Source organism: Rhinoderma darwinii, chromosome 2 (genome assembly GCF_050947455.1).
Source record: "Rhinoderma darwinii isolate aRhiDar2 chromosome 2, aRhiDar2.hap1, whole genome shotgun sequence".
Lineage (NCBI taxonomy): Eukaryota > Metazoa > Chordata > Amphibia > Anura > Rhinodermatidae > Rhinoderma > Rhinoderma darwinii.
Genome location: NC_134688.1, coordinates 20,643,353 through 20,670,948, shown reverse-complemented (window position 1 = coordinate 20,670,948; position 27,596 = coordinate 20,643,353). Strand labels below are relative to the sequence as shown.

Below are 27,596 nucleotides of genomic sequence, written 5' to 3'. Positions count from 1 at the left end.
TATAGGAATTTAGGCATTAAATGACAATTCTAATATACGAGTTACATATAATAAATGTATGCGGGACACGTCACACTCAGCAGCAGTATATACGGTATCTTTTAAAAGTACATACTGAAATGTACATTATTTACGCTCCTCTGCACAAGCAGAGGGACAACTGCTGAAATAAAAATGGTCAATATTAAAATCCTGTAGTCATAATAATATGTCCGGCATCTTGGCTGTGTACTTTTACACACATTTTCTCAGGGTAAGGAAAGTCCCACTTCTAGGTGCTGCTGCTCCTACATCATAGATTGGATTGATAAGTGCTGTGATAATCTTCGGCCTCCATGAGGAGAGGTTGAGTCTCCTCCAAGATCGCTTTCCTCTTTCGACGGCATGTCAAACTTACAATTGTTGCAATCACGGCCGTAATCAGACCACCGACTACTGCCGCTCCCACAAGCCACTGCCAAATTTGTCTTGCTTCTTCCAGATAACGCAACAAGAAATCTGCAATGGTGTCTGAGGAAGTAAAGGAAATACTGTTAAATTAGCAGTAATTGAAAGATTTACTTAAAATGAATTGTCCAATTTAGCAAACCCATTTTCTAAATGAGTTAAAAGAGGAGGGTCCTCTATTGAGGCTCCTCATCTCTAGGCCAGAGTGGCGAGTGGTTACAAAGAGTGTCTCTCTCTTTAGGACCGGTCCTGTCCTGCATTGCACAGACAACCTATTGATAAGAATGGGTACCATGTAATGCTTAATTTCCCCTCTGGTGGTGCTGCAGAGAAATTGAACACTTACTGCCAGGTTTTCCCTCAGATTACAGCTGATTGCTTGGGGTCCCAACAGGGGGACACTCTGTGATCAATTTATTGTCAAGGAACCGTTACAACAAGTAGGGATTGTCCAAAGCGGATATCCCCTTTAAAAGGAGTTGTCGGTCATTTTTGTTTAGAAAATAAGCTAATCACAGGGTGTCCTCCTATAATCTGTGGGGAAATCTGACAGTAAGGCCTCATGCTCACGGGTGTAGCAGTGTGCATGGCCCAGACGGGCCATAGACTGCCATAGACTGTCATCTGTGGGCCGTCCGCAATTATGGACCGTGCACATACAAGATGTGCATTGACTCCAAGTAGCCCGGACTGCAAATGCAGCCTGTAAAAGGATTGGCCTATTTTTTTTTGCAGTCCGGGCTCCCGGCCAATGCAAGGACCGTGGAAACCACGGCCGTGTGCATTGGGCCATAGAATAGAATGTGTCCTATACTATCCGCATTTTCGGCTCTGCATATGCGGATAGTATGCGGACCGTAATGCACGGTCGTGTGCATGAGGCCTCAGTGTTCAATTTCCCTGCAGCACCACCACAGGGGAAATTAAGCATTACATGGTGCCCTTTGAAATCAATATGTCTGTGCATTACATGGACAGCCTGTCTAGTCCTCCGAAGATAGATAGATAGATGGAGAAGAAGAAGACTGAGAAATATAATAGATAAATATTAAAAAAGAAAAAGTTAATTGTAGGAGATGAAATGCGGTAGCCAAATTCCCAGGTTTAGCGGTCATCTTACATAAGTAACCCGGCTTTAAGGATTCTTCGGAGCAGTGGTTTTGTTTTTCAGATTGTGATTTTAAGTCTCCTTGTCGCAATGCTGGAGCTAGATAAGACGTGTCTCTTCCCTTCAATCACAAATGAACCTCCGCCATGATATTCAGCCTCATTGAGATGAAGAACACGTAAAACCAGAATATGCCACGAAGCCTATAACATTGTAGAGTTAATGGTCCTAATAAACCTAGCCATGAGTAAAACAGCCGTAATTACCATTGTCCTGGGTATAAGACTGGCAGCCTCCCTCTCGTCACTCAGGCTTTACATGCCAAAAATATATCATAAAAAAAGGAGAGAAGCTTCCCGAGAAATTTCCTATCGGTACCAAGTGATTTTTCTCCATCAGCTTAAGAGCTTCTCGCCCAGAGGAACATCTACTGGAGCGCTTTCATCAACAGCGGCTTCATTATCATGTTGCAAGGGCCTTTTAATGATACACAAGACTAAATGACTTCATTAAATTCAGGCAGTTTTCCAAGTCAAGATACCTGGTTACTGCTCAGTACAGAATCCTCCAGCTAAAAACTGATCAACTTGAAATCAATGTAAAAATTCTGTACGCCGATTTAGAAGAGCGGATACGCTGTGTAAAAGCACGCAGCGTATCCGGCCTGAGCGCTGCAGATAATTCCGGGCGAAAAACCGCACCAAACTGAGGTGTCGTCAATTCATGCTGTGTTTGATTTTCTGTTGCAGGTTTTCCCCATTGAACTCAATGGGGATGCAAAACCCGCAACAGAATGTCAAGTATTGTGACTTTTGCGGCATAGTCGCATGTGACCGTGACGGGTCACCGCTGCAGCCAATCACAGGCTACAGTGTCACATGGCCTGCAATGTCATAGTAGGAAGGCAGAGCGGACATCAAAGAAGGGAGGAAGTAAGTAGGAGCGCTTTTTTACGCAGCGCAAGTTCTGTCCGAAAAACCATGCCACAATGTTCAGGACCTTCATCTGTCTGTGTGGCGGACCCAACATGTCAGTGTATTACATATACAGAACATTGATTTAAATGGGAACGGTGTAATACTTCAATTTCCCTGTAGTGCCCCCACAGGAGAATTTAACATTTTTAGTAAAGATTCCCCACAGAAAGACTTTTGGCTGGGGTCCTTACAGTGGAAAATTCTATGATCAGCTTATGGTAAGGGGATCTGTCTAGTAAAATGGGATTGTTCAAAATGGAGAACCCCTTACACTCTTTTGGGCTGTTGGTGTGATTATCTCAGCTGTTGGTTGTCACCACTAGAGGGCGATATAGGTTTTGGTTTGACTTGAATTAGAGCTGCATACATAGGAGCCCTCTAGAGGTGGCAACAGCCAATCAAGATTTTTACAAGAACATATGTGGGGCAGTAAATTAAATTAAAAAAAAAAAATACTTGTTTTTAATACAAAGTGGCACTAAAAAAAATAAAATATATATATATATATATATATATATATATATATATATATATATGATATGTGTGAAGAATGCCTAAGGTTACTGGTTTCTGAAATACTAGCTAATTTTCCAGTTTTATTTGGAATACCAAAGGATTGTTGTTAAGCTGGGATGGTCCCTAAAAAGCGATAGCATATCCAGAGTATAGGCCCTCAAATTTTAGGGACTAGAAAGCCCCTTTAAAGGCTTAAAAGGTAGCTGCTGTTGCAGCAAATGACTGCAAGAAATCAATAATTTTACCAGGACATATTTTATAGTTCATAAGCCGAGGTTGTAGAAATTCGAAATTTTTACACAATAATCTTTACCTGATTCTGCTAGATAGTCATAATCGTATCCCATGTTTCGTGAAGGGGCAAAGAACTCTCCGTTGGTATAAAGTGGGATGAATGGAACCATGTAGTACCCACGATTATGACCAATCGGTGCATTGGCTTCTGGATAAACATTGAGTGATGGCTGATGTCTTCTAAGCCATTGCTCAAATATACTGAGAAAGAGAAAACAAACAATTATATGGAAGACATGTGTATTAGAAATTAATGGTATTGTATTTAAAAAGGGGTAATATGGGGACCGAAAAGTATTAGCCGTGTAGTCGCCGCAGTAAGAGTACACTCGCGAATATACATTCCGGTCCCCCGCCGAGATTTTCATCGATGTAGGTAGCGCTGGCGGGGGACCAGAAGTCTAGTTGCACAGTCTTTCTTCATGACAACAACTCTTCTTGTGACCGGCCCCGCTGTAGTCTACGTAGTCGCTGTACTACGGCTACATAGATTACATAGAGTACAGCAAGGCCGGTCACATGATGAAGAGGCGTGTTGTCATGAAGGAAGACTGCAACTAGACTTCCTGTCCCCCGCCAGCACTGTAAAAAAAATAAATATATATATATATATATATATATATAATTTTTTTTATGAATCTCAGAATCAGCGCGACGGGGACTGGAACATATATTAGCGAGTGTATCACATACTGCAGTGACTACACAGATAATACTTTTCAGTCCCCACAACTCCTTTAAAGGGTTGTCTTCTTTGGACAATGCCTTTTTGATAGAAGGGTCCCCTAAGTTTAAGTGGTTTACAAGGTGTCCCATTGCTCGGACCCTCAGCAGTGAACTGTATTCTGCAGGAGAATCTGGTAGCAATTGTTAAATTCTCCAGCAGTGCCACCACAGGAGAAAAGCAGCATTACACAATTCCTATTGAAACCAATGAACTGTTTGTGTAATGCACAGTTGTGCCTAGTGCTGCAGAGCGGGAGACAGAGGTGTAGGTATACAGGATGCAGAGGTAGCAGTCGCACCTGGGATATGGTGTCTGAGGGGGTTTACCATAAGACACCTGTATTATGAATAGCACAGTGTGTGGGGGGGGGGGGGATGTAATTTTTCATTGGGGCCCAGGAGCTTCAAGCCAAGACTCTGGCGAGAGGCCCCCAAGTAGCTGCTCTCCACTCTGTCTAATTGGTCCGTCCTGAACAGAGAAGCTCACTATTTATTTAGAGGTCCTTAATAGTGCTTGTGACTGATTGACTTATTAACACTCAAATACACACAAAGTGCAATAGATCCATCATTCACCTAGAACATTAAAACCACTGACCGGTGAAGTGAATAACATTGATTATCTGGTTACAATGGCGCCTGACAGGGTGTGGGGGATACAAGGCAGCAAGTGATCAGTCCGTTCTTGAAGTTGATGTTGGAAGTAGAAAAAAAAATTGGCAAGTGTAAGGATCAGTGCGACTGTGACAAGGTCAAGACATCACAATTTGGCCAACTGGGTCAAAGCATCTCCAAAAAGGGCAGATCTTGTGGGGTGTTCCCGATATGTAGTTGTTAGTGCCTACCAAAAGTGCTCCAAGGAAGGACAACCGGTGACAAGATTATGGGCACCCAAGGAAGAAGAGCTACTGTAGCACAAGTGGCTGAAAAAGTTACTGTTGGCTATGATAGAATGGTGTCCGAACACAGAGCATCGTAGCCCTCTGCATAAGGGGTGGCATAGCTACAGACTAGTCAGAATGCCCGTACTGACCACTGCCAAAAGCACCTACACTGGGTACATGAGCATCAGAACTGGAGCAATGGGAGAAGGCGGCCTGGTCTGATAAATCAGGTTCTTTTACATCAGGTGGACGGCTGGGTGCGTGTGCGTTACTTACATGGGGGAAGAAATCGCACCAGATTGCACTGGGAAGAAGACAAGTTAGTGGGGGCAGTGTAATGCGCTGGGCAACGTTCTGCTGGGAAACCTGGGGTCCATGTATTCATGAGTATGTTTCTTTGACTTGAATCCCCCATCTAAACATAATTTCAGACCATATACACCCCTTTATGGTGCCGGTAGTCCTTAATGGCAGTGCCCTCTTTCAGCAGCATAACATGCTCTGCCACACTGCAAAAATTGTTCAGGAATGGTTTGAGGAACACGACAGAGTTTGGCTAAAAGGTGTGGACTTGGCCTCTAAATTCCCCAGATCTCAATCCGATCATTTGAGGGATGTGCTGAAAAAACAAGTCAGGTCCATGGAGGCCGCACCGCACAACCTGCAGGACTTAAAGGATCTGCTGCCAATGTCTTGGTACCAGATACCACAGGAACCTACAGAGGTCAATGTCTCAATGGGTCAGAGCTGTATAATATTGGCAGAGGATCCAGTTTACCTAATATAAAATAAGGGAACCTCGGGTTGACATTTTGTTTACTTTGAAGCTAGTCTAGTTAATCTAATGTCCAGGTGTTTATAGGTAGTAACTTTGCAGTACTGACCCATCACTCGTACCAATGTTAGCAGGGGGCAGGTAGTCTGAGAACTTCCACAATATGCAGGGCTGGTTCTCTGGAACAGTCTACCTGGACTCGAAAATGAAGAACGTTTGTATACATGAGGACAACAGGCATAACTCAGGGGTGTAGCTGGGGGAGGGGCGCAACTACTATGTAGGGAAGGGTGGGGGCGCCGCAGATGGCTGCTGGTAGGCAGCCTATATCCTGGGCAGCATACAGGGTGCACATGAGCTGCAATCAGCTGTTTTGATATGGCTGCTCTGCGGCGGTCCCATCTTCTCAGGGCCCCCTCCTGCTACGGGACCCACGCCATCCGGTACATTACCTTTATGGGCCTGGTGGCCGTGACTCTGACATTCAATAGTATCTGCATCCTGAGGATGTAGATACAATTTAGTACTATGGCGGAGCAGCTCCCTGCTCCGCCATTACAAGGCTACAGGACATATCGGCCATGCAGCCTATAAGACCCTGGGACGAAGTCCCAGCACAGGCCGGCGTGATGACGTCACTGGATCACGCAATGGTCTCAGAGCAGGGATTGGGGCTAGGTACGGTAAGTCCTTTTTTTCCCTCTCTCTCTACAAAGTGGGGCTGCGTGTGGCGCTATCTAGAAGGGGGGGGGGGCTGTATGAAATATCTACAAGGGCGCTGTGTGTGGCCTCTTTAATATATTTTCTTTTAATTTATTGTTATGGTAACTCCCTTGAATAACTATACTGCTTGTAAAATGTAGAAATGGTTTTATGCTCGAGTTTCATAAAAAAACAAAATAATAAAAGTGAAAAAAAAAAAAATGTACCTCATTGAATGGTTGAAAAAGCAAACATGTAGAGGGGGGGAAGGACATTTTGGGAAATAATTTGGGGAGGAGCCAATCTGAATCTTTGCCCCAGGTGTAGGAGAACCTAGCTACACCTCTGCATAGCTTGTATCACTACAAGATATGTGGGCCGGCAAATGGGGTGGACTGGCTCCAATGCGGAAGAGCCTCAGGGGTGACGTGCACTTCATGAACAATGTCACCTAAAAACTGAGGGCCAAAAGTCAGGTTGGAAAAAACCAAGATGGCAGAGTAAAAACCTATCTATATCCTTTCCATTGCGAATGGTAGAGGGTCGTTCCATTCCAAGTTTTGCTATGAGGCTCCATGGTTACTTCTTGTTGACCCATCTAGGCAAGGTGCTCATTGTAATTAAAGGTCATCTAGAAGAGAAATAGACCCCAATGGCAAGTGCAACTCCAAATGTGGTTGTCTTCTGCTTGAGCTTTCTGGCCCATTATGGTGTCAGAACCTATGCCCACCAGAAGATCCTCTAATGCTCTGGTTGGCAATTTCGACCCTGGAAAATAGTGGTCATCCAAGGCATTCTACCATGGATTATTACATTTCTTCCGCAGACAAAAGGTAGTCTCGGCATATGATGATTTTGACAGCCAATACTGCTCAATCTGTTCTCCTTGCAGACGAGTCTACAGCCTAAAACCATATTTCTGCTTTACAGAGAAAAATTAATGCTCCCAGTAGAGGAAACTGGAGACATGTCTATGCGTCGTTAATGGGAAAACAATATCATTATTTGCTATATTAAGCTTAGTAGGAAACGGAGGAATTCCCGTTTCAACGGATGTCTCATGTGATATTTTGTCAGCTGTCTGTGGGTCCGGGGAGAACCGTACATTAGGAAACTATTCATGCAAAACCGGCAGGGGACACGCATTATGTAAACATGGAAGAGACTTCAGTGCAACGGAACATTTTACACGTCATGCCAGTTCTTAGTAAGCATCGTCTGATCCCATTGAGCAAAAGAGTTTCTGCCAGCGAGCGGAGCATTGCAGAGAACAAAAGAGACTGTCAAAGATATCACTTATAAGAGCCGGCAGCATGAAAGCTTCAGATATTCTGTCCCACTATAAACTATAGTAAAAAGTAGGATACAGTGTTAAAGGGCAAGGGTTAGTATTAGTTTTTGTACCAATTTTTGAAAATTATGGAAGTTTATCAGAATGCTCAGGTCCAGTATAGCACAGGCCCATTCACGTGATCATATTGAGGAGGACATGATTGCATCGGGAAGTGGGAGCAAATCCAACCAGATCAGATCATGGGAATGATGACGGAAGAGTGTGTTGATTTTGTAAGAAGCAGTGACCTGCCCACGACTGATTTTCATAACATTATGGTCAGCGTCATGAAGTTGGCAGGAATTTATCAGGTTACGAAACAGATGATAGAAGCCATAGAAAAGTCAATGGGTAAGACGTTACTCAGGGGCTTAACTTGAAGCTCCTGGGCCCCAATGTAAAAGGGCCCCTACCTACCATGTGACATTTATAATACGGATGTCCACTTATGTGGCAGAGGGTCTTCTGGGCCCGTTGAGACCGCCACCTCTGCACCCCTTATTGCTATGCCCCTGCCCAATGTAGGACTGGGGTCTCCTTCGGCCCACCAGATGAGTTGGTTCTGAGTGCCCATCCTCCATCTATACAGAACATGTACATGTCCACTTTTCATTTCACCATAGTCCTTGTTGTTATTGTACCCTGAGGACGTACAGCTGTAGCCAAGTTCATCTTGATTCTGATAACTTGCTGCAGCTTGATATCACACAAGAGCCATTGAAAAAGTTAACGTTTCTTACCCTTGTTTTTTAATTCGGTGAGTTAAGATAAAGATGAATACATCAGTAGCATCAATAAGGTCTAATAGGTCATTTAAGAATCATCCCGTAAGAAATAGACCGTAGTTTCAAGGGATTGATTTCAAAGAGCTCCAAATGGGGTTGTCTTCTGCTGGACCTCTTAGGTCCATTATTGTGTTAGAACCTGGGCAAATCAGAAGATCCTCTGGTTCTCCGGTGGGCCAGTTCAACCCTGCCCTTATCTCAATGGTGGTCAACCTACCCAACTACGTTGTCCAAAGGCTGCAGATTTGCTTCAATGCCCCCTGTTTTGTACATGGTGGCAGACGCACGGTCACTTTCGATTATATTCTATGGAATATACCAAAAAGGCAGAAGTCGCGTGCTCAGCTGTTTCCTCATCACGTGTTCTCCATAGTGGAGGGTGACCTGGCATGATGAGGCCGTCTGTTCTGCAAGTGAAGGACACAAAACCCCTATTTTAGGCATTCAGTCCAAGCCTACGCAAGAGGACTTAATCCTGGCAACAGGACCAACCGTAACCAGCACATTGCCAGGGGACTAAAAAATTTACGGACTGTGCAAACTAGACAACCTTTTTTTTTTTTTTTTTTTAGCAGGTGGAAACGAAACATCTCCCCAGAATCCCGTACAGTATCGGAGTACATCGTCTCGTAGCTCAGCCGTTTGTGTTCAAGAATGATCTTCCTTTTAGTTTTACACAAAAAGAAGGCACTTTTTCTGAGCTGTATTAGTCCATATAGGACTGGCCTGCAAGTTCTCATCTATACGAAATCACTTCTGAGATCACCTACGCCACCAGCATCCATTCCCTTAATGATAAACCTCCCCCTCCTATCCCCTTCTGTGCAGGGGAGTGCTTTATTAAATCTATGCCTGGCACCTAGGCACCCCGATCCTATATTTCAGATTGATACTATAGAAAGGCAACTGCAAAAGGATGCAGCATTATTCCCTACTTAATGGATTGGGCACGGTTATTAAGGCTTCACTTTTGGCACTATAATTTTACACCATAAAGAAGGGGTCATCCTAAGGCCGACCCTTTCTAGAGCCTAGGGTTATGTGTCGTCTCAGTCCCCATACACACATCTGTATTTGGGATCTGTATCACATGGATAGAGAATGTAGTATCCATAGAACTGAACCTCCGGGAGCCTCCAATTTTGAATTGAGAGTTATAGATTGCACGCTGGGTTGGGTGGTGCAGGTGACCGAAACTTTTAAAGGCTACGTTGATGGGCATTTTTTAATTTTTTTTATAAAACAGGTCCGTCCGTGCATTTGGTGTAAGTTTTTAATTCGTCTTTATTAAAAATGATTTTACTTTGTGATACAGCTGCTCTGTATTCTCTATACACAGCAGCTGTATCGTTCGCCAAGCCCAGAATCCGTCAGTCCCGCGGACCTGATGGGTTCAGTGTCAGCAGGTTTGGCGCGTGTCTGACACACAGGATCCACCTGTAATCTAGCACATCTAAATTATGAACTTAGATATGATGAATAATAGGTGGATCCTGTGTGTCAGACACGCGCCAAACCTGCTGACACTGAACCAGTCAGGTCCGCGGGACTGACGGATTCTGGTCTTGGCGAACGATACAGCTGTGGTGTATAGAGAATACAGAACAACTGTATCTAAAAAAAGTAAAACTAATTAAAAAGTTAAACACATTGACCTGTTTAATCTTATGTGACTTTAACTTACGTGACGTGGTAGAATTTTTCCGCTGCAAACGTTGCTGCAGATTCTGGGCAATTACGCAACGAATCTGCAGCAACGTTTGCATATTTGACAGGTAATTCAGACGTTGCTGATATCACAGCCGACTTGCCGCAGATTTCAGTTTTTGCATTGCAAAGGCTGAAATCCACAGTGAAAATCTGCTGCTTCTCCGCTGGCGGCCATGCATGCTGCGAAATGAAAATTCTGCACCGCAGTCTAAATTCTGCATTGTTATTTTCCGCAGCGTCTGAACTAAGTTACCTAAAAAAATGTACAGAAGACAATGGGGAAAAAAATCTGCTGCAGATATCCACTGCGGTCTGTCTGCAGCGGAATTCCACAGCAATTCCGCCACGTCTGAACATGCCCTTAGGGCATGCCCACACGTGGCGGATTTCCTCTGCAATTGTCCGCATCAATGAAGCACAGAATCTGCGTTGCAGATTCTGCGGCGGATCTGCCCAAAATGTGCAGTAAATTGATGCGGACTAGCTGCTGCGGACTGCGGTAAAAGTGCTTCCCTTCTCCCTATCAGTGCAGGATAGAGAGAAGGGACAGCACTTTCCCTAGTGAAAGTAAACGAATTTCATACTTACCGGCCGTTGTCTTGGTGACGCGTCCGTCTTTCGCCATCCAGCCCGACCTCCCTGGATGACGCGGCAGTCCATGTGACCGCTGCAGCCTGTGATTGGCTGCAGCCGTCACTTAGACTGAAACGTCATCCTGGGAGGCCGGACTGGAGACAGAAGCAGGGAGTTCTCGGTAAGTATGAACTTCTATTTTTTTACAGGTTGCTGTATATTGTGATCGGTAGTCACTGTCCAGGGTGCTGAAACAGTTACTGCCGATCGCTTAACTCTTTCAGCACCCTGGACAGTGACTATTTACAGACGTCTCCTAGCAACGCTCCCGTAATTACGGGAGCCCCATTGACTTCCTCAGTCTGGCTGTAGACCTAGAAATACATAGGTCCAGCCAGAATGAAGAAATGTCATGTCAAAAAAACCACAACCAGTCCGCCACAACTCCGCAACATCCAGTGCATGCTGCGGACACCAAATTTCGCACCGCAGCCTATGCTCCGCAGCGGAATTTTCCGCTTCGTCTAAACGAAGCCTACTAAATAGAAGTGGAATACAATGGAGAAACGGCTCCGCTGCGGAGTGTCCGCAGCGGAATTCAAGAGCAATTCCACCACATGTGGCTTTGCCCTAAGGGTCAATGCACACTATGCGTATTACGTGCGGTTTTGCCGTGCGCATTTGTGTGCGGCAAAACTGCAGCGTAATACAGTACCAGCACAGTCAATGAGATTCCGGGAAATCTCACGTACACGGTGTGGTATTTTTCCCGCAGGTAAAATGACCTGCAGTGCCGATTGCAGAGGTTTGTACTTTAGTCTTTTACCCCCACCCCCGCATTCTCACTTTCAGGCTGGGTTCACACGACCATGTTACGGAACGTATTTTGGCCGGAAGACCGGGCTCTTAGCATCATAGTTATGTACGACGCTAGGAGTCCCTGCCTCGCTGCAGGACAACTGTCCCGTACTGTAATCATGTTTTCAGTACGGGACAGTAGTTCCACGGAGAGGCAGGGACTCCTAGCGTCGTACATAACTATGATGCTAAGAGCCCGGCCCCCTGCACTGTGTTCGGTCCGGGTCTTCCGGCTGAAATACCTTCCGTCCATTACGGACGTAACATGGTCATGTGAACCCAGCCTTAAGGCCTCATGCACACGACCGTAAAAACTCCCGTTATTACGGCTCGTAATCACGACCCGTAATAACGGGCTCATAGACTTCTATTGGCGACGGGTGCCTTCCCGTTTTCTCACGGGAAGGTGCCCGTGCCGTTGAAAAAGATAGAGCATGTCCTATTTCAGGCCGTAATAACGGCACGGACAGTCCATAGAAGTCTATGGAGCTCTCGTAATAACGGGTGGCTACATGTGTGCACCCGTCATTACGGCAGCGTTGCTAAGCGACGTCAGTAAATAGTCACTGTCCAGGGAGCTGAAAGAGTTAACTGATCGGCAGTAACTCTTTCAGCACCCTGGACAGTGACTACCGATCAGTATAAACCTGTAAAAAATAAAAATAAAAGAAGTTCATACTTACCGACAACTTCCTGCTTCCTCCAGTCCGGTCTCCCGCCCGTTGCCTTGGTGACGCGTCCCTCTCGACATCCGGCCCGACGTCCTGGATGACGTTTCAGGCCATGTGACCGCTGCAGCCAATCACAGGTCAATCACAGGCTGCAGCGGTCACATGGACTGCCGCGTCATCCAGGGATGTCGGGCTGGATGTGAAGAGAGGGACGCGTCACCAAAACAACGGCCGGGTAAGTATGAATTTCTTTAACTTTTATTACAGAAAAGGCTGTCCCTTCTCTCTATCCTGCACTGATAGAGAGAGAAGGGGCTGCCGATTAGTGCAGTGCTATTTTGCCGCCAAAACCGTGCTCGTAAATACGGGTGGAATACGGGTGACACCGGACCCATATTTACGGGCACGGGTTTGTAAATACTGGTGCAAAACGGGTGGAATACGTGTGACACCGGACCCGTATTTACGCCAGTATTTACGGGTGGGAAAAAATACGGTCGTGTGCATGAGGCATCACTGAAATTCCTACATCTTGACCTAGTATTTAAGGACAAAGATATCAGCAAGTCACCTAGAGCAGCACAGCAGCTACTTGGAATGATTATTTACGATGTTTTCTAAGACTCACCTGTCAACAAATGCGTGATGAAGAACAAAAATAGGGTCATTAGCCGATCCCTGAACGGAGGACATGGAGCCATTCAGATAGACGTGCAGGGAATTGTGCAGGGTGCTCTGCGAGCGGTTTGCAATTGCAGTCAGAGGATTAGCAAAACCTGGATGGAGAAGGGAAACAAGAAATTCAAAAAGCAAGAAACCTGAAAAAGGCCCTTTTATAAAAACGCTCTTTTACCGGAGCCACATTTTTCCCCACGCAAGACAGATGCAACCAAGAATGGTCTTCATGCTGACCGCTCTTATGGAAGTTTAAATTTTTGTACCTGTATTTATGCCGGCCCAAACGCGGGTCTAATGACCCAAACTTTGGCCAGGATTTATGCCAGTAATACGGGTGCAATTCTGCGCCGGCATTATCCACGTGTGACACCGACCTAAGGATCCACACACATGGAATTACTACACGCAGAGACTCTTTACAACAAAATGGCGAGTCCCTATTGGCCTGTAATACAGTACGGGCTGCATATTACAGACCCGTATAACTGGTCCTTAGAGGGGTTTTCCATGGTCGTAAAACTTTACATAGAAGTTGAAAAATTAAGTTGACTCACCGATGAAGTCGCGTACCACTCCCACACCGATGGTGCTCTAGTCCACCACCAGTTGTAGCTTTCCGATAGGTCGCTAAAAGTGACCGTGGCAGTCAATCTCTGGCCACAGTAGTGGCATTGGCAGGATCAACACATTACTACTGTGGGCAGTGACTGGAGCGGTCATTGGCTTATTTTTGTGATCATTTATATTTTTGGGGGTAAAAAAAAAATAAAAAAAAGTTGCACTAGGAGGTAAGTCGCTCTACCGATAGAACGAAACATGCTGGTCTGATTGGTTCGGCATGTTTATTGGGTTGGGCGAGATGTAGGTGGAAGGATTTTCTGGCCAACAGCTACGGTATCAACTGCATGGCCGTCTTAACGTCATGACTTTCAACAATTTTCAAGACAAAATTACCTTCTAAAGTGTTCCTGAAGCTAAAATTTGCATTGCGATCCATCGGTCCAGTTTCATAATCCGTTAATGATAAACAGGCTTCAACATCAGCTGTGGTAGGTAAATTAGGAGTCCGGCTTCGGTCATGACGTCCAGGACTTCTCTGTAACGGACCTTCATTTGTGCCATTGCACAAGGTTCTTAGACGATTGTATTCTTCAGGCTGACTGCACACAGTCTATAAAACATAAGAAAAAAGAACTAAGAATTTTGTAGAATACAATGAGTTCACAACGTTCCCAGACATTACAAGGGGTTTCTCATTATTAGAAAAAAGGATGCACATTTTTATTTTCAAAGACAGCGCCACATCTGTCCATGGGTTGAGTCTGGTACTGCAGCTCATTCCCATTTTAAGTAAACAGGGCTGAACTGCAATACCAGACAAAGCCATTGGATAGATGGAGGTGAATCTGGAAAAAAAAAAAAAAAAAGATGCAAAGTAGATCATTGTTTCTGATCCTGGACAACTCCTTTAATATAACAGTTTAAAAAGTTTGCACCCGGTTGGATTTGGGTCTACTAAACCTTAAAGACCTTGTAATAAGTTTAACATCACTATAGTTGCAAAAAGGAGTACACCACATGTATAATCTGATTGGATAACAAGGGAACCCCCTCTCTACCAAAACTCTTTAGTGGTCACGGTCGCTATTGGCCTCAGCATCTGAGGGGGGGGGGGGTATAAAAAAAAATAATAATTTAAGAAATAAAATCGGAGTTCCCTCCGATCCAGCCTGTTTTACCGGGATATCGACTGTTCATTACAGTCGGCACCCACTGGCAATGGTGCAGGCATAACTTCCATGCCCTTTCCATTTCCAAGAAGGAATTATAGTGTTTTGCGGGTAAGAGGACGCTCACCGCGACATACTATTACATCATGGGGAGGGAAGGGATTAACTTCATACTTGCCAAGTATTAGGTCCACTACTCCCCAATTAGCCTATCCAAATTAAATCCTGAGCGGACAGACATGGGGATGATAGTACTCCATATTTTAGCCAAATTGTCTTTTCTAACGGGGAGGAGGGGTACAGGCAGGTGCTTATCTATAAGAGCTGAAGAAATAGTCACGCCTGGACCTTGGTGCCCAACTGGTCCTTCTGCCATGAGGGAAGACCCCAGTATTATAAATGGCACATGGTAGGTGGGGGGGGGGGTCCCGTTACAGATTTTGCATTGGGGCCCCAGAGCTCATGGTCATTGAACGATCTTATATTTTCTATTACATGCTCTTTTGATATTTTTGGAGCTTGTATATATGTATGTATGTATGCATAGCTTCCAACCATCCCGGATCCGCCGGGACAGTCCCAGTTTCTCACCACTGTCTCGCCCAGTCTGAAAAATGTCCCACTGGGTGCTGCAGCTGTATCTAAACAGCTGATCGCGGCTAACAGCCGCCCTGCATGCCGGACGACTGCAGCAGTGATTAGCGATCAGTATCAGAAGGAGGCAGGAGGTCTGGCAGCGGCGGTCTGTCTGGTGTCGATGCCGGCCCGGTAGTGGACCAGTCCAGTCACCTCACCGGTCAGGTGACTGGACTTGTCCTCTCCAGCAACGACACCAGTCAGACCGCCGCTGCCAGACCTCCTGCCTTCTCCTAACGGTGAGTGACGTGAAGGCAGAGCGGAGAGTGGAAGCAGTAGGCTACTTCTACCACTCTCCACTCTGGCGGCATTGTGGTACAAAGTATAAGGGGGAGGGGGGTTGTGTGGCACATAGTATAAGGGAGATGGGGGGGGTTGTGTGGCACAAAGTATAAGGGGGAGGGGGGGGTTGTGTGGCGCTATGTACAAGAGGGGTCTGTGCGTGGCGCTATGTACAAGAGGGGGCTGTGTGTGGCGCTATGTACAAGAGGGGGCTGTGTGTGGCGCTATGTACAAGAGGGGGCTGTGTGTGGATCTGGTTTTGCAGGTTCCGCTGGACTGTTTGGACTACTGCGATGATCTACGTTTTTTTCACATAGAATGGTGAAAGAAGCTTGCGTGGGGAAGTTCTTATTTCAATAAAAAAAAATATTTTCTTATGTCTCTGTTTTTTTAATACTTTAATAGCGCCTTGGTAATGACAGTTGTCTGACCGCGTCCATTACTAAGGTGGGGCTTAGTGTTAGCCGTTAAAAAAGGCTGCAACTAACCCCCCATTATCTCCCGTCACCCACCACCACCAGGGGTGCTGTGAAGAGCTGGGTATGATCCAGTACCTGACCATCCGTAGTAACGGGCCAGCACCGGGGCGGCCGCAGGCTGGTATTATGAGGCTGGAAAGGGCCAAAAACCATGGCACTTCCCCCACCCTGGTAATGCTAGGCTGCTGCCGGTATGTTGGATCTGGCCGGTTATGGGAAACTGGGGGGGAGAATCATAGTTTTAAAAAAAAACAAAAAAAAAACGACATTGCGTCCCCCCCCCATTTTCATAACCAGCCAGAGACAACGCAGCAGCAGCCCGGCATTACCAGGGTGGGAAGGGCCATTGTTTCTGGCCTATACCATGCTAATGATAACAGCCTGTGGCCGCCCCAATGCCCGTCCGTCACTACAGATGGTCGGGCACCAGCTCTTCCCAGCACCCCTGGTGGCGGTGGGTACCAGGGTAATAATGGGGGGTTAGTTGCAGCCTTTTTTACCAGCTCACACTAAGCCCCACCTTAGTAGTGGACGCAGATAGACAACTGCCATTGCCTATGCGCTAAGTATTAAAAAAAAAACAAAAAAAAAAACACAGACATAAGAAAATATTTTTTATTGAAATAAGAACTTCCCCACACAACCCTCTTTCACAATTTTTTTTTTTTTTAAAAACGTAGATCGCAGTAGTCCAACGAATCTACGACGTAGTCCAAACAGTCCAGCGGAACCTGCAAAACCAAAAAAATAAGGTTAGTAATACGAAAAATAAAAAAACTCCTCACCTCCAGCGACTTCTGTCTTCTCTGCGCTGCAAGAGAAACTAGACGTCAACGAAAAATAATTCCCCTTCATGTTAGGGTATGTTCACACGACAACGCAAAATACGTCTGAAATTACCCAGCTGTTTTCAGTAGAAAACAGCTCCTGAATTTCAGAAGTTTTTTCATGTACTCGTGTTTTTCGCGGCGTCTTTTACGGATGTAATTGGAGCTGTTCTTCGTTGGAGTCAATGAAAAACGGCTCCAAAAAGTCCCAAGAAGTGTCCTGCACTTTGACGCGGACGTAATTTTACGCGCTGTCTTTTGACAGAGACGCGTAAAATTACACTTCGTCTGCACAGAACATCGTAAGACTCATTGCAAGCAATGAGCAGAAGTATTGGAGCCATCTTTTCAGGCGTAATGCGAGGCAAAAAACGCCATTACGTCTGAAAATAGGTCGTGTGGACAAACCCTAAGGCTGGGTTCACACAACCTATTTTCAGGCGTAATGGAGGCGTATTACGTCCTAAAATGCCGCTCAATAGCGTCGGCAAACATCTGCCCATTCATTAGAATGGGTTTTACGATGTTCTGTGAAGATGGTCATTTTTTTTTACGCGCCGCTGTCAAAAGGCGGGGCGTAAAAAAGACGCCCGTGTCAAAGAAGTGCCTGTCACTTCTTCAGGCGTAAATGGAGCCGTTTTCCATTGACTCCATGGAAAAACAGCTCCAATTCCGTCCGTAATGGACGCAGCGAAAGACGCCTGCACATGCCATTACGGCTGAAATTACGGAGCAGTTTTCTCCTGAAAACAGCACCGTAATTTCAGCCGTAACGGACGCTGCCGTGTGAACATACCCTTACTCTGCTACCGGTCAGCTGAAAAGTCATCCACTACAGGGAAAAATCTTTCCCCATCATGTCTGATTCCCAGGTGTTTCTTCGTGATTCTCCGCCATGGGGAAACATTTTTCCCTCTGGTGGACGATTTTTCCATTGACCGGTAGCAGAGTTACACAACTGGGAAAAAAATTCCCCATCATGTAACTCTGCTACCTGTCAATTATTGTTCTCAGCCTTATGGTTTGTCCTGCAGCTGCTGCCGCCGTTATACCCAAGATAGGAAAAGTAACATAAAGACGACATAACCGGATCCATAATATCTGTGATATCCAGACAGTCCAGGGATCCGCAGTGAGAATGTGCGCGCGTTATTAAAGAAGGATCTGGCCGTGATTTGAGGTTTATGCGGGATATTGGGCGTGGTTAGGGGCGTGGCTTAAAATGTCCCTCTTTTCCGAATTCAAAAGTTGGGAGGTATGTGTATGTATAGATGCAACGGCAATATTTCTGCAAACCTTTTTACATTCTGTGGTCGATAACTTATAGAATCTCTCTTCCATGAGTGGTTACTCCTTCAGCTCGATCAGGGGCGAGGACTTGGGTCCGGCACATTTTTATTTTGTCTATTTTTGTAATGTTATAATAAAGTGGCTTTGTATTGGAGGTGCAGTGATATATCAGAGTTTATTTTCTAATTTTTTGCCACATATTGTATACACATTGACTAACCCGCTTTTCAATATTTAGCATTTCTTAATTGAGATGTAATACCAGACAGTGCCACGGACAACAGCGGTGCTATTTCAGGGAAACTACTTATTTTACTCTCATACGACAACTTTAAGACACATGTAGCATAAATAATGAAAATTTTCCGCAACCGATATATCATTGCGGAAAATCCGCAGCCTAACAGTAGCAGCAGAGTAGATGAGATTTGATCAAATCTCATCCACACGCGGTTTAAATTATAAAGCTGATAAAGAGCTCGAAATTTGACCCTCGGCGTGGTTTTTTAATCCATAGCACGTCAATTCGACGTGCGTAATCGCCGCTTAGGCGTTGCAGGTTTTCTCCATTGAATTTACTGGGGAGGTAAAACCCGCAACAAATAGCAGATGTTGTGATTTGGGGTCTGAAAATCGGAGATTCCACCCAAAAAAAAAAAAATCATAACTCAGAATTCGGTGCTTCTTCATCCAGCCCGACCTCCCGGTAAGACGTTTCACTTTTACGTAGCGTATCCGCATGGTGTGAACTTACCCTTAGGGCTGAAATCACACATGCAGTTTTTGGTTCAGTTTTTTGATCCAAAAGGAAGCAGAAGACTGGTGGCTAAAAACACAGCATCTTATTTACTACGGTGCTGAATACCATGAAGCGTGCCGATATCCTGCCGTCAGCTGAGCCGCGCTGAATATAGAAGACACTGACTAGACGGATTAGAACGTTCCATCACTAATCAAAGTAAAGCACATCCAATTGTTGCGGCACGGATTTCCATGAATGAACGGTCACATCAGCAGTGACAAGAGAGAGATTTCCCTTTGGCTGTGAAATTGCCATGGTGCGGTTGACTTAAAGGAACACTCCAGATAAAACTGATAGACTGGCGGACACTCCGTATACTCCGCGTTAGTGACGTCTGTCGTAGGTATACAGTCACAACATATACGTCTGACGGAGGCCAGTGACAGATGCCATATAGTGGCTACCATCACCCATTGGGCTTTATTGCAAAATACTTATACCGCACGGTAGAATTTTTTTTTTTTTTTTTTTGCGTCGGCCCTATGTATAGGGAAGGATAGTCTCCTACGATTTAATATAGTTGAAAAAACGGTAGGCCGATGGGAATTTCCCTGGTGTATACATTTAATGTAGTGCTTAGCCCTATAAACCAGAAAACAAAGAGTTAAATGTCAATGGATTAAACCGGCCATAATACACCCACGTTTTCGTGCCCATTTTAAAGCCACATCACAATCCCCAGCAGATTTACTGAGCCGAACATTGATCGCCATAGAACGGCAGGGAGCACAATTTTTCCGTAGCACAGAGAGGAGGAGACTTTGTGCGACGTCATATGGTGCTCCGTTGCGTTCCTGATGTTGGAGATATAGCGCTGTAATACGGCATGGAACATGCTACAATGTGTGCCAAATTGTGGCATGGTCCATCATATGTCTCCATATGAAATACGTGGTACAGTTGGGCCCTGTCAACCCGTATGGGTGCTCTATTATCACTCCGTAATACCGTAAAGATGTCACCTCTCCTGACAGGTCTGTTTTAGTAAATACTTGCATTCCTGTGAAATTAAAAGTCTGGAACATATTTTTTTGGTTGCCCGTTCCTCTGTTACTCCTCCTAGAAATGTATAAATAAATTGACAACTAGGTGTTACCAGTGGGAGGGGGGGGGTGTTACTACACAGAATGACTGTCCAATCAGTGCCAGACTGTAGGGACACACCCATTTGTCAAGGAAATGGCAACACTCAGTTGTTAATCTATTTCTAAATTTCCAGTAGGAACAACAGAGGAATGGCATAATGCAGACTTCAATAAGAAGATTCTCCAGAATTATTATATTATGAGAAGTACAAGTATTTACTAAAACAGACATGTCAGGAGAGAGGAGCGATCCGGTTTAATATTCAGGACGACTTAGGCAGGGGAGGAAAAGTTGGGTGTGAATAGACAGAATTGCGGTAAATACGTTATTCCCTATTAGGGAAAAAGTTGCAAACGAGCTTGCGACTATCGCAAAAATTTTCAACCAGGTTAGATATTTTACAATTGCTGCAAAGTGGCATGTGACTTGGTGCGTCACTTTGGGTCAGGGACTCACATGCGATTTGAAATAAAAAAAGAAGGATGGCTACACCTTTTGGGCTTCCATAGAGGTGAAAGAGCGATTACTGTACCGCCGTATATCTCCGATTTCATTTTGAGGTTTTGTTGGATTTAGTATACAGATGTAGCCATCTTTATCTTGACTGATTACTTGCGGCAGCGTGATATCACCCAACAAAAGCCATTGAAAAAGTCAAGATAAAGGCTCTCGCCACTGAGTATTTAATGCGTTAAGTCAAGATAAAGATGGCTACATCTGTAGACTGACGGAGAAAAAACCAATTGTGGCATGTTCTATGGTCTCCGTACGTACAGAGGTATATGGAAGCAGGATTTTGGCGAGGAATATCTTCATACACGTAGTATGGCGGAACACGTACGGCAGCGCTCGGAGCCAGTATGGCGCCATCTGTCAGAGTTTACTCCTACGTTGTGGCGTATCACAGCAAAGCGCCGCAGTTTTCTGAACGTTTGACTAGACCCGTGCACAATTTCCAATCAGACATCGATTTATAGGTCACACCCTCAACTCGTCGCTTGGGAAAGAAAAGAAAATATAGAAGTTTGCTGGAGGTCAGTGCCTCAAAACATTTCGCAGCCGTTTAACAAATATGGCGCGTCTCCGGTCACTGTAAGGTCGGGGTCACAGTGTATTACGACCGCAAATCCCAGCAGCCCGACCGTGAGTCTGTTAACTCTAACCGCATCATAGGAGTCGTTATTGGCGTGGTTTTGCTGCAATAAATAAACGACTTACGTAAATACGCCCTTATTAGGACTCCTGACAGTTTGGATTAGCGCACAGAATTCGCAGCGGATTACAGTACCGGCCACGTGGGCGAGATATGAATATGTCTCATCCACACGCCGCTGAACATTTTCTGCATGGAAATCACAGCACGCTGCAGATTTTAAAACACGCGGCACGCTCATTCTGTTACGGCCGTTTCCAGCGGATTTAACCCTTTTTAATATACAAATCTGCATGAATATCTACTGCGTGTGAACATACCCTAAGGGTACCCACACACAGTGTTCTCAGCCGTTTTTGGGCCATAAACGTCCCGAAAAATCGGAAGCAGAACGCCTCCAAACATCTGCCCATTGATTTCAATGGGAAATACGGCATTCTGTTCCAACGGGGCGTTTTTTTACGAAGCAGTTTTTAAAAAACGGACGCGTAAAAAAAACTTCCATGAAAAAGAAGTGCAGGTCACTTCTCCAGCCGTTTTTCATTGACTATAGAAAAAAAAACAAAACGACAAAAACGGTCGTTAAAAACGCGACCGATTAAAAAATGTCTGAAAATCAGGAGCGGTTTTCCCTTGAAACCATCTCCGTATTTTCAGACGTTTTTGATTTTGTGTGTGCACATACCCTTACAATAAAGAGGTCAGAATTTTTTTTTATTCTACCAATGTGGACCTACAAGATCCATCTCTACTCTAGAAGGATACGGGGGGTCTTCTAAATCATATGGACAAAAAAATCCTGGGGGGGTCTGCAAGACAGATTGTTTTTGTAAAGCTTTTTCTGCAGTCCCATTCAATATCGGACCAAATCTCGCTCCTGGAGCTGTATCACGGCCATGTTTAAAGATCTAGTAGATCACGTGTATTAGTAAAGAAGCTGCCAATGAAAACGGATCAATGAGTCGTTCAGTAAAACGTAATCATTGGGCGGCATTAACTTTCACCAATTTTTTTAATTTTTGTTTTAAAGGGACTTGTGGCTTTGAAGCCATAAAATTTGCAACCTATCGATCAATATATCCATGGAAAGATAGTGAGTCATATGTAGCAGAGCTAAGTTTGTCAATGTAGTGAAGCAGAGTTTGTAATTTGGCACAACAGACCAGTTTTTGCTCTTTGGTTTTACATATATTGGGTAACAGCTGAAAATTAGGAAAGTGGTGATGTAAGAGACATCTGAACTTACCTGCCAGGAAGAGAAGAAAGAAGCTGGGCTCAGGAGGTTGTTGCTGGTTGGGTGGGTCCCCCCCAAAAATTCATCAGTACAGATTTCACACTGCTGGGCGTCTCTCCAATCCCAGAAGGGAATAGTGAAGTTCTCGTCTTCAGTAAGCTTCTGAATTTCATGCTCCCAATGAAGCAAGAAGAACCTGTGCCAGGGCAGGAAGGCTGGCGCTTCATGGGCAAAGTCAATATTGCTCCACACGAGGTCACCGTCTAGGAACGAGTCCCTGGAGGCGTAATAGTGCAGCCACACAAACAGGTCATACACATTGATATCTGCAAAAAGTGGATTGGAGCCATTGTTCATTTGGTTGTAGGTCCCGGTGGCGATGACGTACTCTGGGCTGACGGTACGTTTGGCCAGGTTGAGGTAGGCGATAAACTTGTCCTTCTCTGCCGTAGTCATCCTGAAGATTTCTTTCCTGATCAACGTTCTTCTCACCGTACAGTTGGGGCCGGTGAAACCAAATTGGCAATCGCCACAATTGAAGCCCATGAAGTTGCCCTGGCATTGGCAGGTCCGGTTGTAGAAGACAGTAGGCCAGTTTTCCCGATCGTCAATCCCAGCAAAGGGAAACTGAGGACCCAAGGGTGAGTTAGATAGGACAACATCCTGACAAGTTCCCCTCCCGGAAACTTCTCCACAAGGAGAATTATCTCCGGCCCAAAGTGGGCAACACTCCTTACTCAAGAGGACCTCCGCTGAGCTACATGCCCTTGGAAATTGTCCATGAGTTGAGGGCAATACTAAAAGTAGGACAGCAGCGGCAAATAGCATCATGCAACTTCTCATCCTGGTGTCTCCGTACCTCACCACCTCCTCAGCCCTCCACAACAAACCAGGGCAGGAAGTTTTAGGCAGTTCTCCTCACTTATTAATTGGCCTCGTCACGTGTTTAGGCTTATATCATCATGTTGGACTCTCACTCCCAGTGAAGAAAATTTATAATCCCTCCCCTCATTAGTACTACTCATGGGAACGGATAGGAATGGGAGTAGATTTTTTTCTAAAATTCCAAAATTTAAAATGATATCAAATATTTTTTCAAATATAAAAAAAAAATATTTGGAAATAAAAATGTTGGAATTTTGCCAGATTTATTCTTTTTAATTGGATGTTTGTTTTTCTCATTAAAAGGTCAACAACAAATGAAATCACGGACAAATTAGATTAGTGCTACGCCGAAAGTGGAACTAATGAATTGAACAGACCAGGGACGGCATGTGATCCATCATCTGGACTCCATTCATAAAATCAGTGAGGGGACAAAGTGTCGTTTAAAAAAATTATATGAAAAAATAATAAATACATATATAATATATATACTTAATGCAATAATTTTTTTACACTTATTACAGATCTCAGCACTAGTACTTTTCATATGCAGATGCAGCAGAGCTGAGTTTGCAATGTAACAATATTAATGGTACTATCACAAGATTTATCGTTTTGCACAGGACTGAAGGTGAATTTTTTAACTTTTATCATATGGAATAGAAGAATCGGTACATTCACACATTCAGCTCTGCTACATCTATCTGATTACCTACACTAAAATGATATATATTGTAATTTTGTATGAAATGAATGAGTTTGTATGTCCAGCAGTATGATATGGCTTAATACAACAGTCCAGATATCTTTACATTTCGTCCATCAGCTTCCCCGGTTGTACCTGACAAAGCTTTCCTGTGCAGAAAAGTGGCTCTTTTTATGGCAAATAAGTTGCGCCATAAGTCAGAAAAAGTGTTTGCGTGTGGGGGAGGGGTGGTTGCTCAATATGGCGTCCAGCTGGGAGCCATTCTTTTTCAATGTAAACCGGCGCAATTGCGTTATTAATTATGCCGCATTGGCTATTGATTAGGTTGACCTGAAGTCCTAAGTAATACATCATGATGTCACCAGGACTAGGGCCAAATTTCCAACTCAGCCCTGCTGCACCTGACAAACTCAGCTCTGCTGTGTCTGCTCATTAAGATCTGTTAACCTTGTAGATGCCAGGAGAAGTTCATCCCCTCAAGGTGTTTCTTAGAAGGGGTTTTATTGATGAAAGTCATATATGGTTTGTATGGACAACGCAGCGCCCTGGTGGAAGGCATTCAGGGATAGTGATATTGTGGCAGGCAGATGAAAGGAGCTGCTGTTACTATGTGCAGGTCATAAGATGACCCGTGTTCTGAGCTCGCAGGCTGCTCTGGATCAGGAGCTCAGCACATGATTCCTGACGACCACGAGGTCTATAATCCTGACTGCAAAACTCCCTGAGAATCACTGCGGGAGCATCCGAGAGTCAATGAATGGACGTGTGTATTCATCCTGTAATATTATTAGAAATGCAATCACTTCATTAATATGTATTATACCAGAATCTCATGTTGGGGAGAGTAAAAAATGATTTATATTGAGGACTATATAATAATATTAATGAAATAACATTGCAGCGGCCTAAAAAAACTCGGGAAAACCGTACCGTCAGACCATATGGGGGCTATGGGACCCATGGAGAGTGGGGGGCGCAGTCACATTTGGGGTCAATGCACACGATGCGTATTACGTGGGGTTTTGCACGTAATAGATGACTGCGCATTGATTCCGTCAAAACAACGGAACCCTTTTACAACGGTGACAAACGGAAACCATTAGCAAAGTTTACGTCACCATTCAGATTAATAAAGATGCAAACGGAAGCTAAGGTTTCCGTTTGCCTTTCCGTTAAGGGGTTCCCAGACGGAAAGCCTTGACATAACCGCTCAACGGAAAGCAACGCTGATGTAAACAGGTCCTAATTCTGCCCCGATATAGAAGAATATAACTACTATAATATTGCCTCCTATATACAAGAATATAACTACTATAATACAGCTCTTATATACAAGAATATAACTACTATAATACTGCCTCCTATATACAAGAATATAACTACTATAATACTGTCCCTATATACAATAATATAACTACTATAATACTGCTCCTATGTACAAGAATATAACTACTATAACACTGCTCATATGTACAATAATATAACTACTATAATACTGCTCCTATGTACAAGAATATAACTACTATAATACTGCTCCTATATACAAGAATATAACTACTATAATACTGTCCATATATACAATAATATAACTACTATAATACTGCTCCTATATACAAGAATATAACTACTATAATACTGCCCCTATATACAAGAATATAACTACTATAATACTGCCCCCTATATACAAGAATATAACTACTATAATACTGCTCCCTATATACAAGAATATAACTACTATAATACTGCCCCCTATATACAAGAATATAACTACTATAATACTGCTCCCTATATACAAGAATATAACTACTATAATACTGCTCCTATATACAAGAATATAACTACTATAATACTGCCCCTATATACAAGAATATAACTACTATAATACTGCCCCCTATATACAAGAATATAACTACTATAATACTGCCCCTATATACAAGAATATAACTACTATAATACTGCCCCCTATATACAAGAATATAACTACTATAATACTGCTCCCTATATACAAGAATATAACTACTATAATACTGCCCCTATATACAAGAATATAACTACTATAACACTGCTCATATGTACAATAATATAACTACTATAATAGTGCTCCTATATACAAGAATATAACTACTATAATACTGCCCCTATATACAAGAATATAACGACTATAATACTGCCTCCTATATACAAGACTATAACTACTATAATACTGCCTCCTATGTACAAGAATATAACTACTATAATAGTGCTCCTATATACAAGAATATAACTACTATAATACTGCCACTATATACAAGAATACAACTACTATAATACTGCCTCCAATATATAAAAATATAACTACTATAATACTGCCCCTATGTACAAGAATATAACTACTGTAATACTGCCCCTATATACAAGAATATAACTACTGTAATACAGCTCCCTATATACAAGAATATATCTACTATAATACTACCTCCTATATACAAGAATATATCTACTATAATACTACCTCCTATATACAAGAATATAACTACTATAATACTACCTCCTATATACAAGAGTATAACTACTATAATACTGCCCCTATGTACAAGAATATAACTACTATAATACTGCTCCTATATACAAGAATATAACTACTATAATACTGCCTCCTATGTACTAGAATATAACAACTATAATATTGCCCCTATATATAAGAATATTACTACTATAATACTGCCCCCAATATACAAGAATATAACTACTATAATACTGCCCCCTATATACAAGAATATAACTACTATATTACTGCCCCAATATACAAGAATATAACTACTATATTACTGCCCCTATATGCAAGAATATAACTACTATAATACTGCCCCTATATGCAAGAATATAACTACTATAATACTTCCACCTATATACAAGAATATAACTACTATAATACTGCTCCTATGTACAAGAATATAACTACTATAATACTGCTCCCTATATACAAGAATATAACTACTATAATACTGCTCCCTATATACAAGAATATAACTACTATAATACTGCTTCCCTCTATACAAGAATATAACTACTATAATACTGCCCCCTATATACAAGAATATAACTACTATAATACTGCTCCTATATAAAAGAATATAACTACTATAATACTGCCCCCTATGTACAAGAACATAACTACTATAATACTGCCCCTATGTAAAAGAATATAACTACTATAATACTGCTCCTATATACAAGAATATAACTACTATAATACTGCTCCCTATATACAAGAATATAACTACTATAATACTGCTCCCTATATACAAGAATATAACTACTATAATACTGCTTCCCTCTATACAAGAATATAACTACTATAATACTGCCCCCTATATACAGGAATATAACTACTATAATACTGCCCCCTATATACAAGAATATAACTACTATAATACTGCTCCTATATACAAGAATATAACTACTATAAT

At 43.4% G+C, this 27,596-nt stretch overlaps 1 protein-coding gene across 1 annotated transcript; it reads right to left on the bottom strand.

Moving 5' to 3' along the window:
- Positions 1 to 23,399, bottom strand: TYR (tyrosinase). Its single transcript, XM_075849947.1, has 5 exons — positions 22,569 to 23,399; positions 13,992 to 14,208; positions 12,988 to 13,135; positions 3,362 to 3,543; positions 1 to 510 (listed from the first exon to the last, which is right to left on the bottom strand). Exons 1-5 carry the CDS (start codon positions 23,397 to 23,399, stop codon positions 293 to 295), a joined length of 1,596 nt encoding a protein of 531 aa, XP_075706062.1. The 3' UTR covers positions 1 to 292.
- Positions 23,400 to 27,596: the final 4,197 nt, after the last annotated feature.

Bases quoted from the DNA above. Each gene is read 5' to 3' on its own strand.
- TYR (XM_075849947.1), bottom strand. From the start codon at position 23,399: ATGAGAAGTTGCATGATGCTATTTGCCGCTGCTGTCCTACTTTTAGTA. The intron at 14,209-22,568 runs GTAAGTTCAGAT...TATGTTTTATAG, and splicing joins CTTTCTTCTCTTCCTGGCAG to ACTGTGTGCAGTCAGCCTGA. The intron at 13,136-13,991 runs GTAATTTTGTCT...TTCTCCATCCAG, and splicing joins CTTCAGGAACACTTTAGAAG to GTTTTGCTAATCCTCTGACT.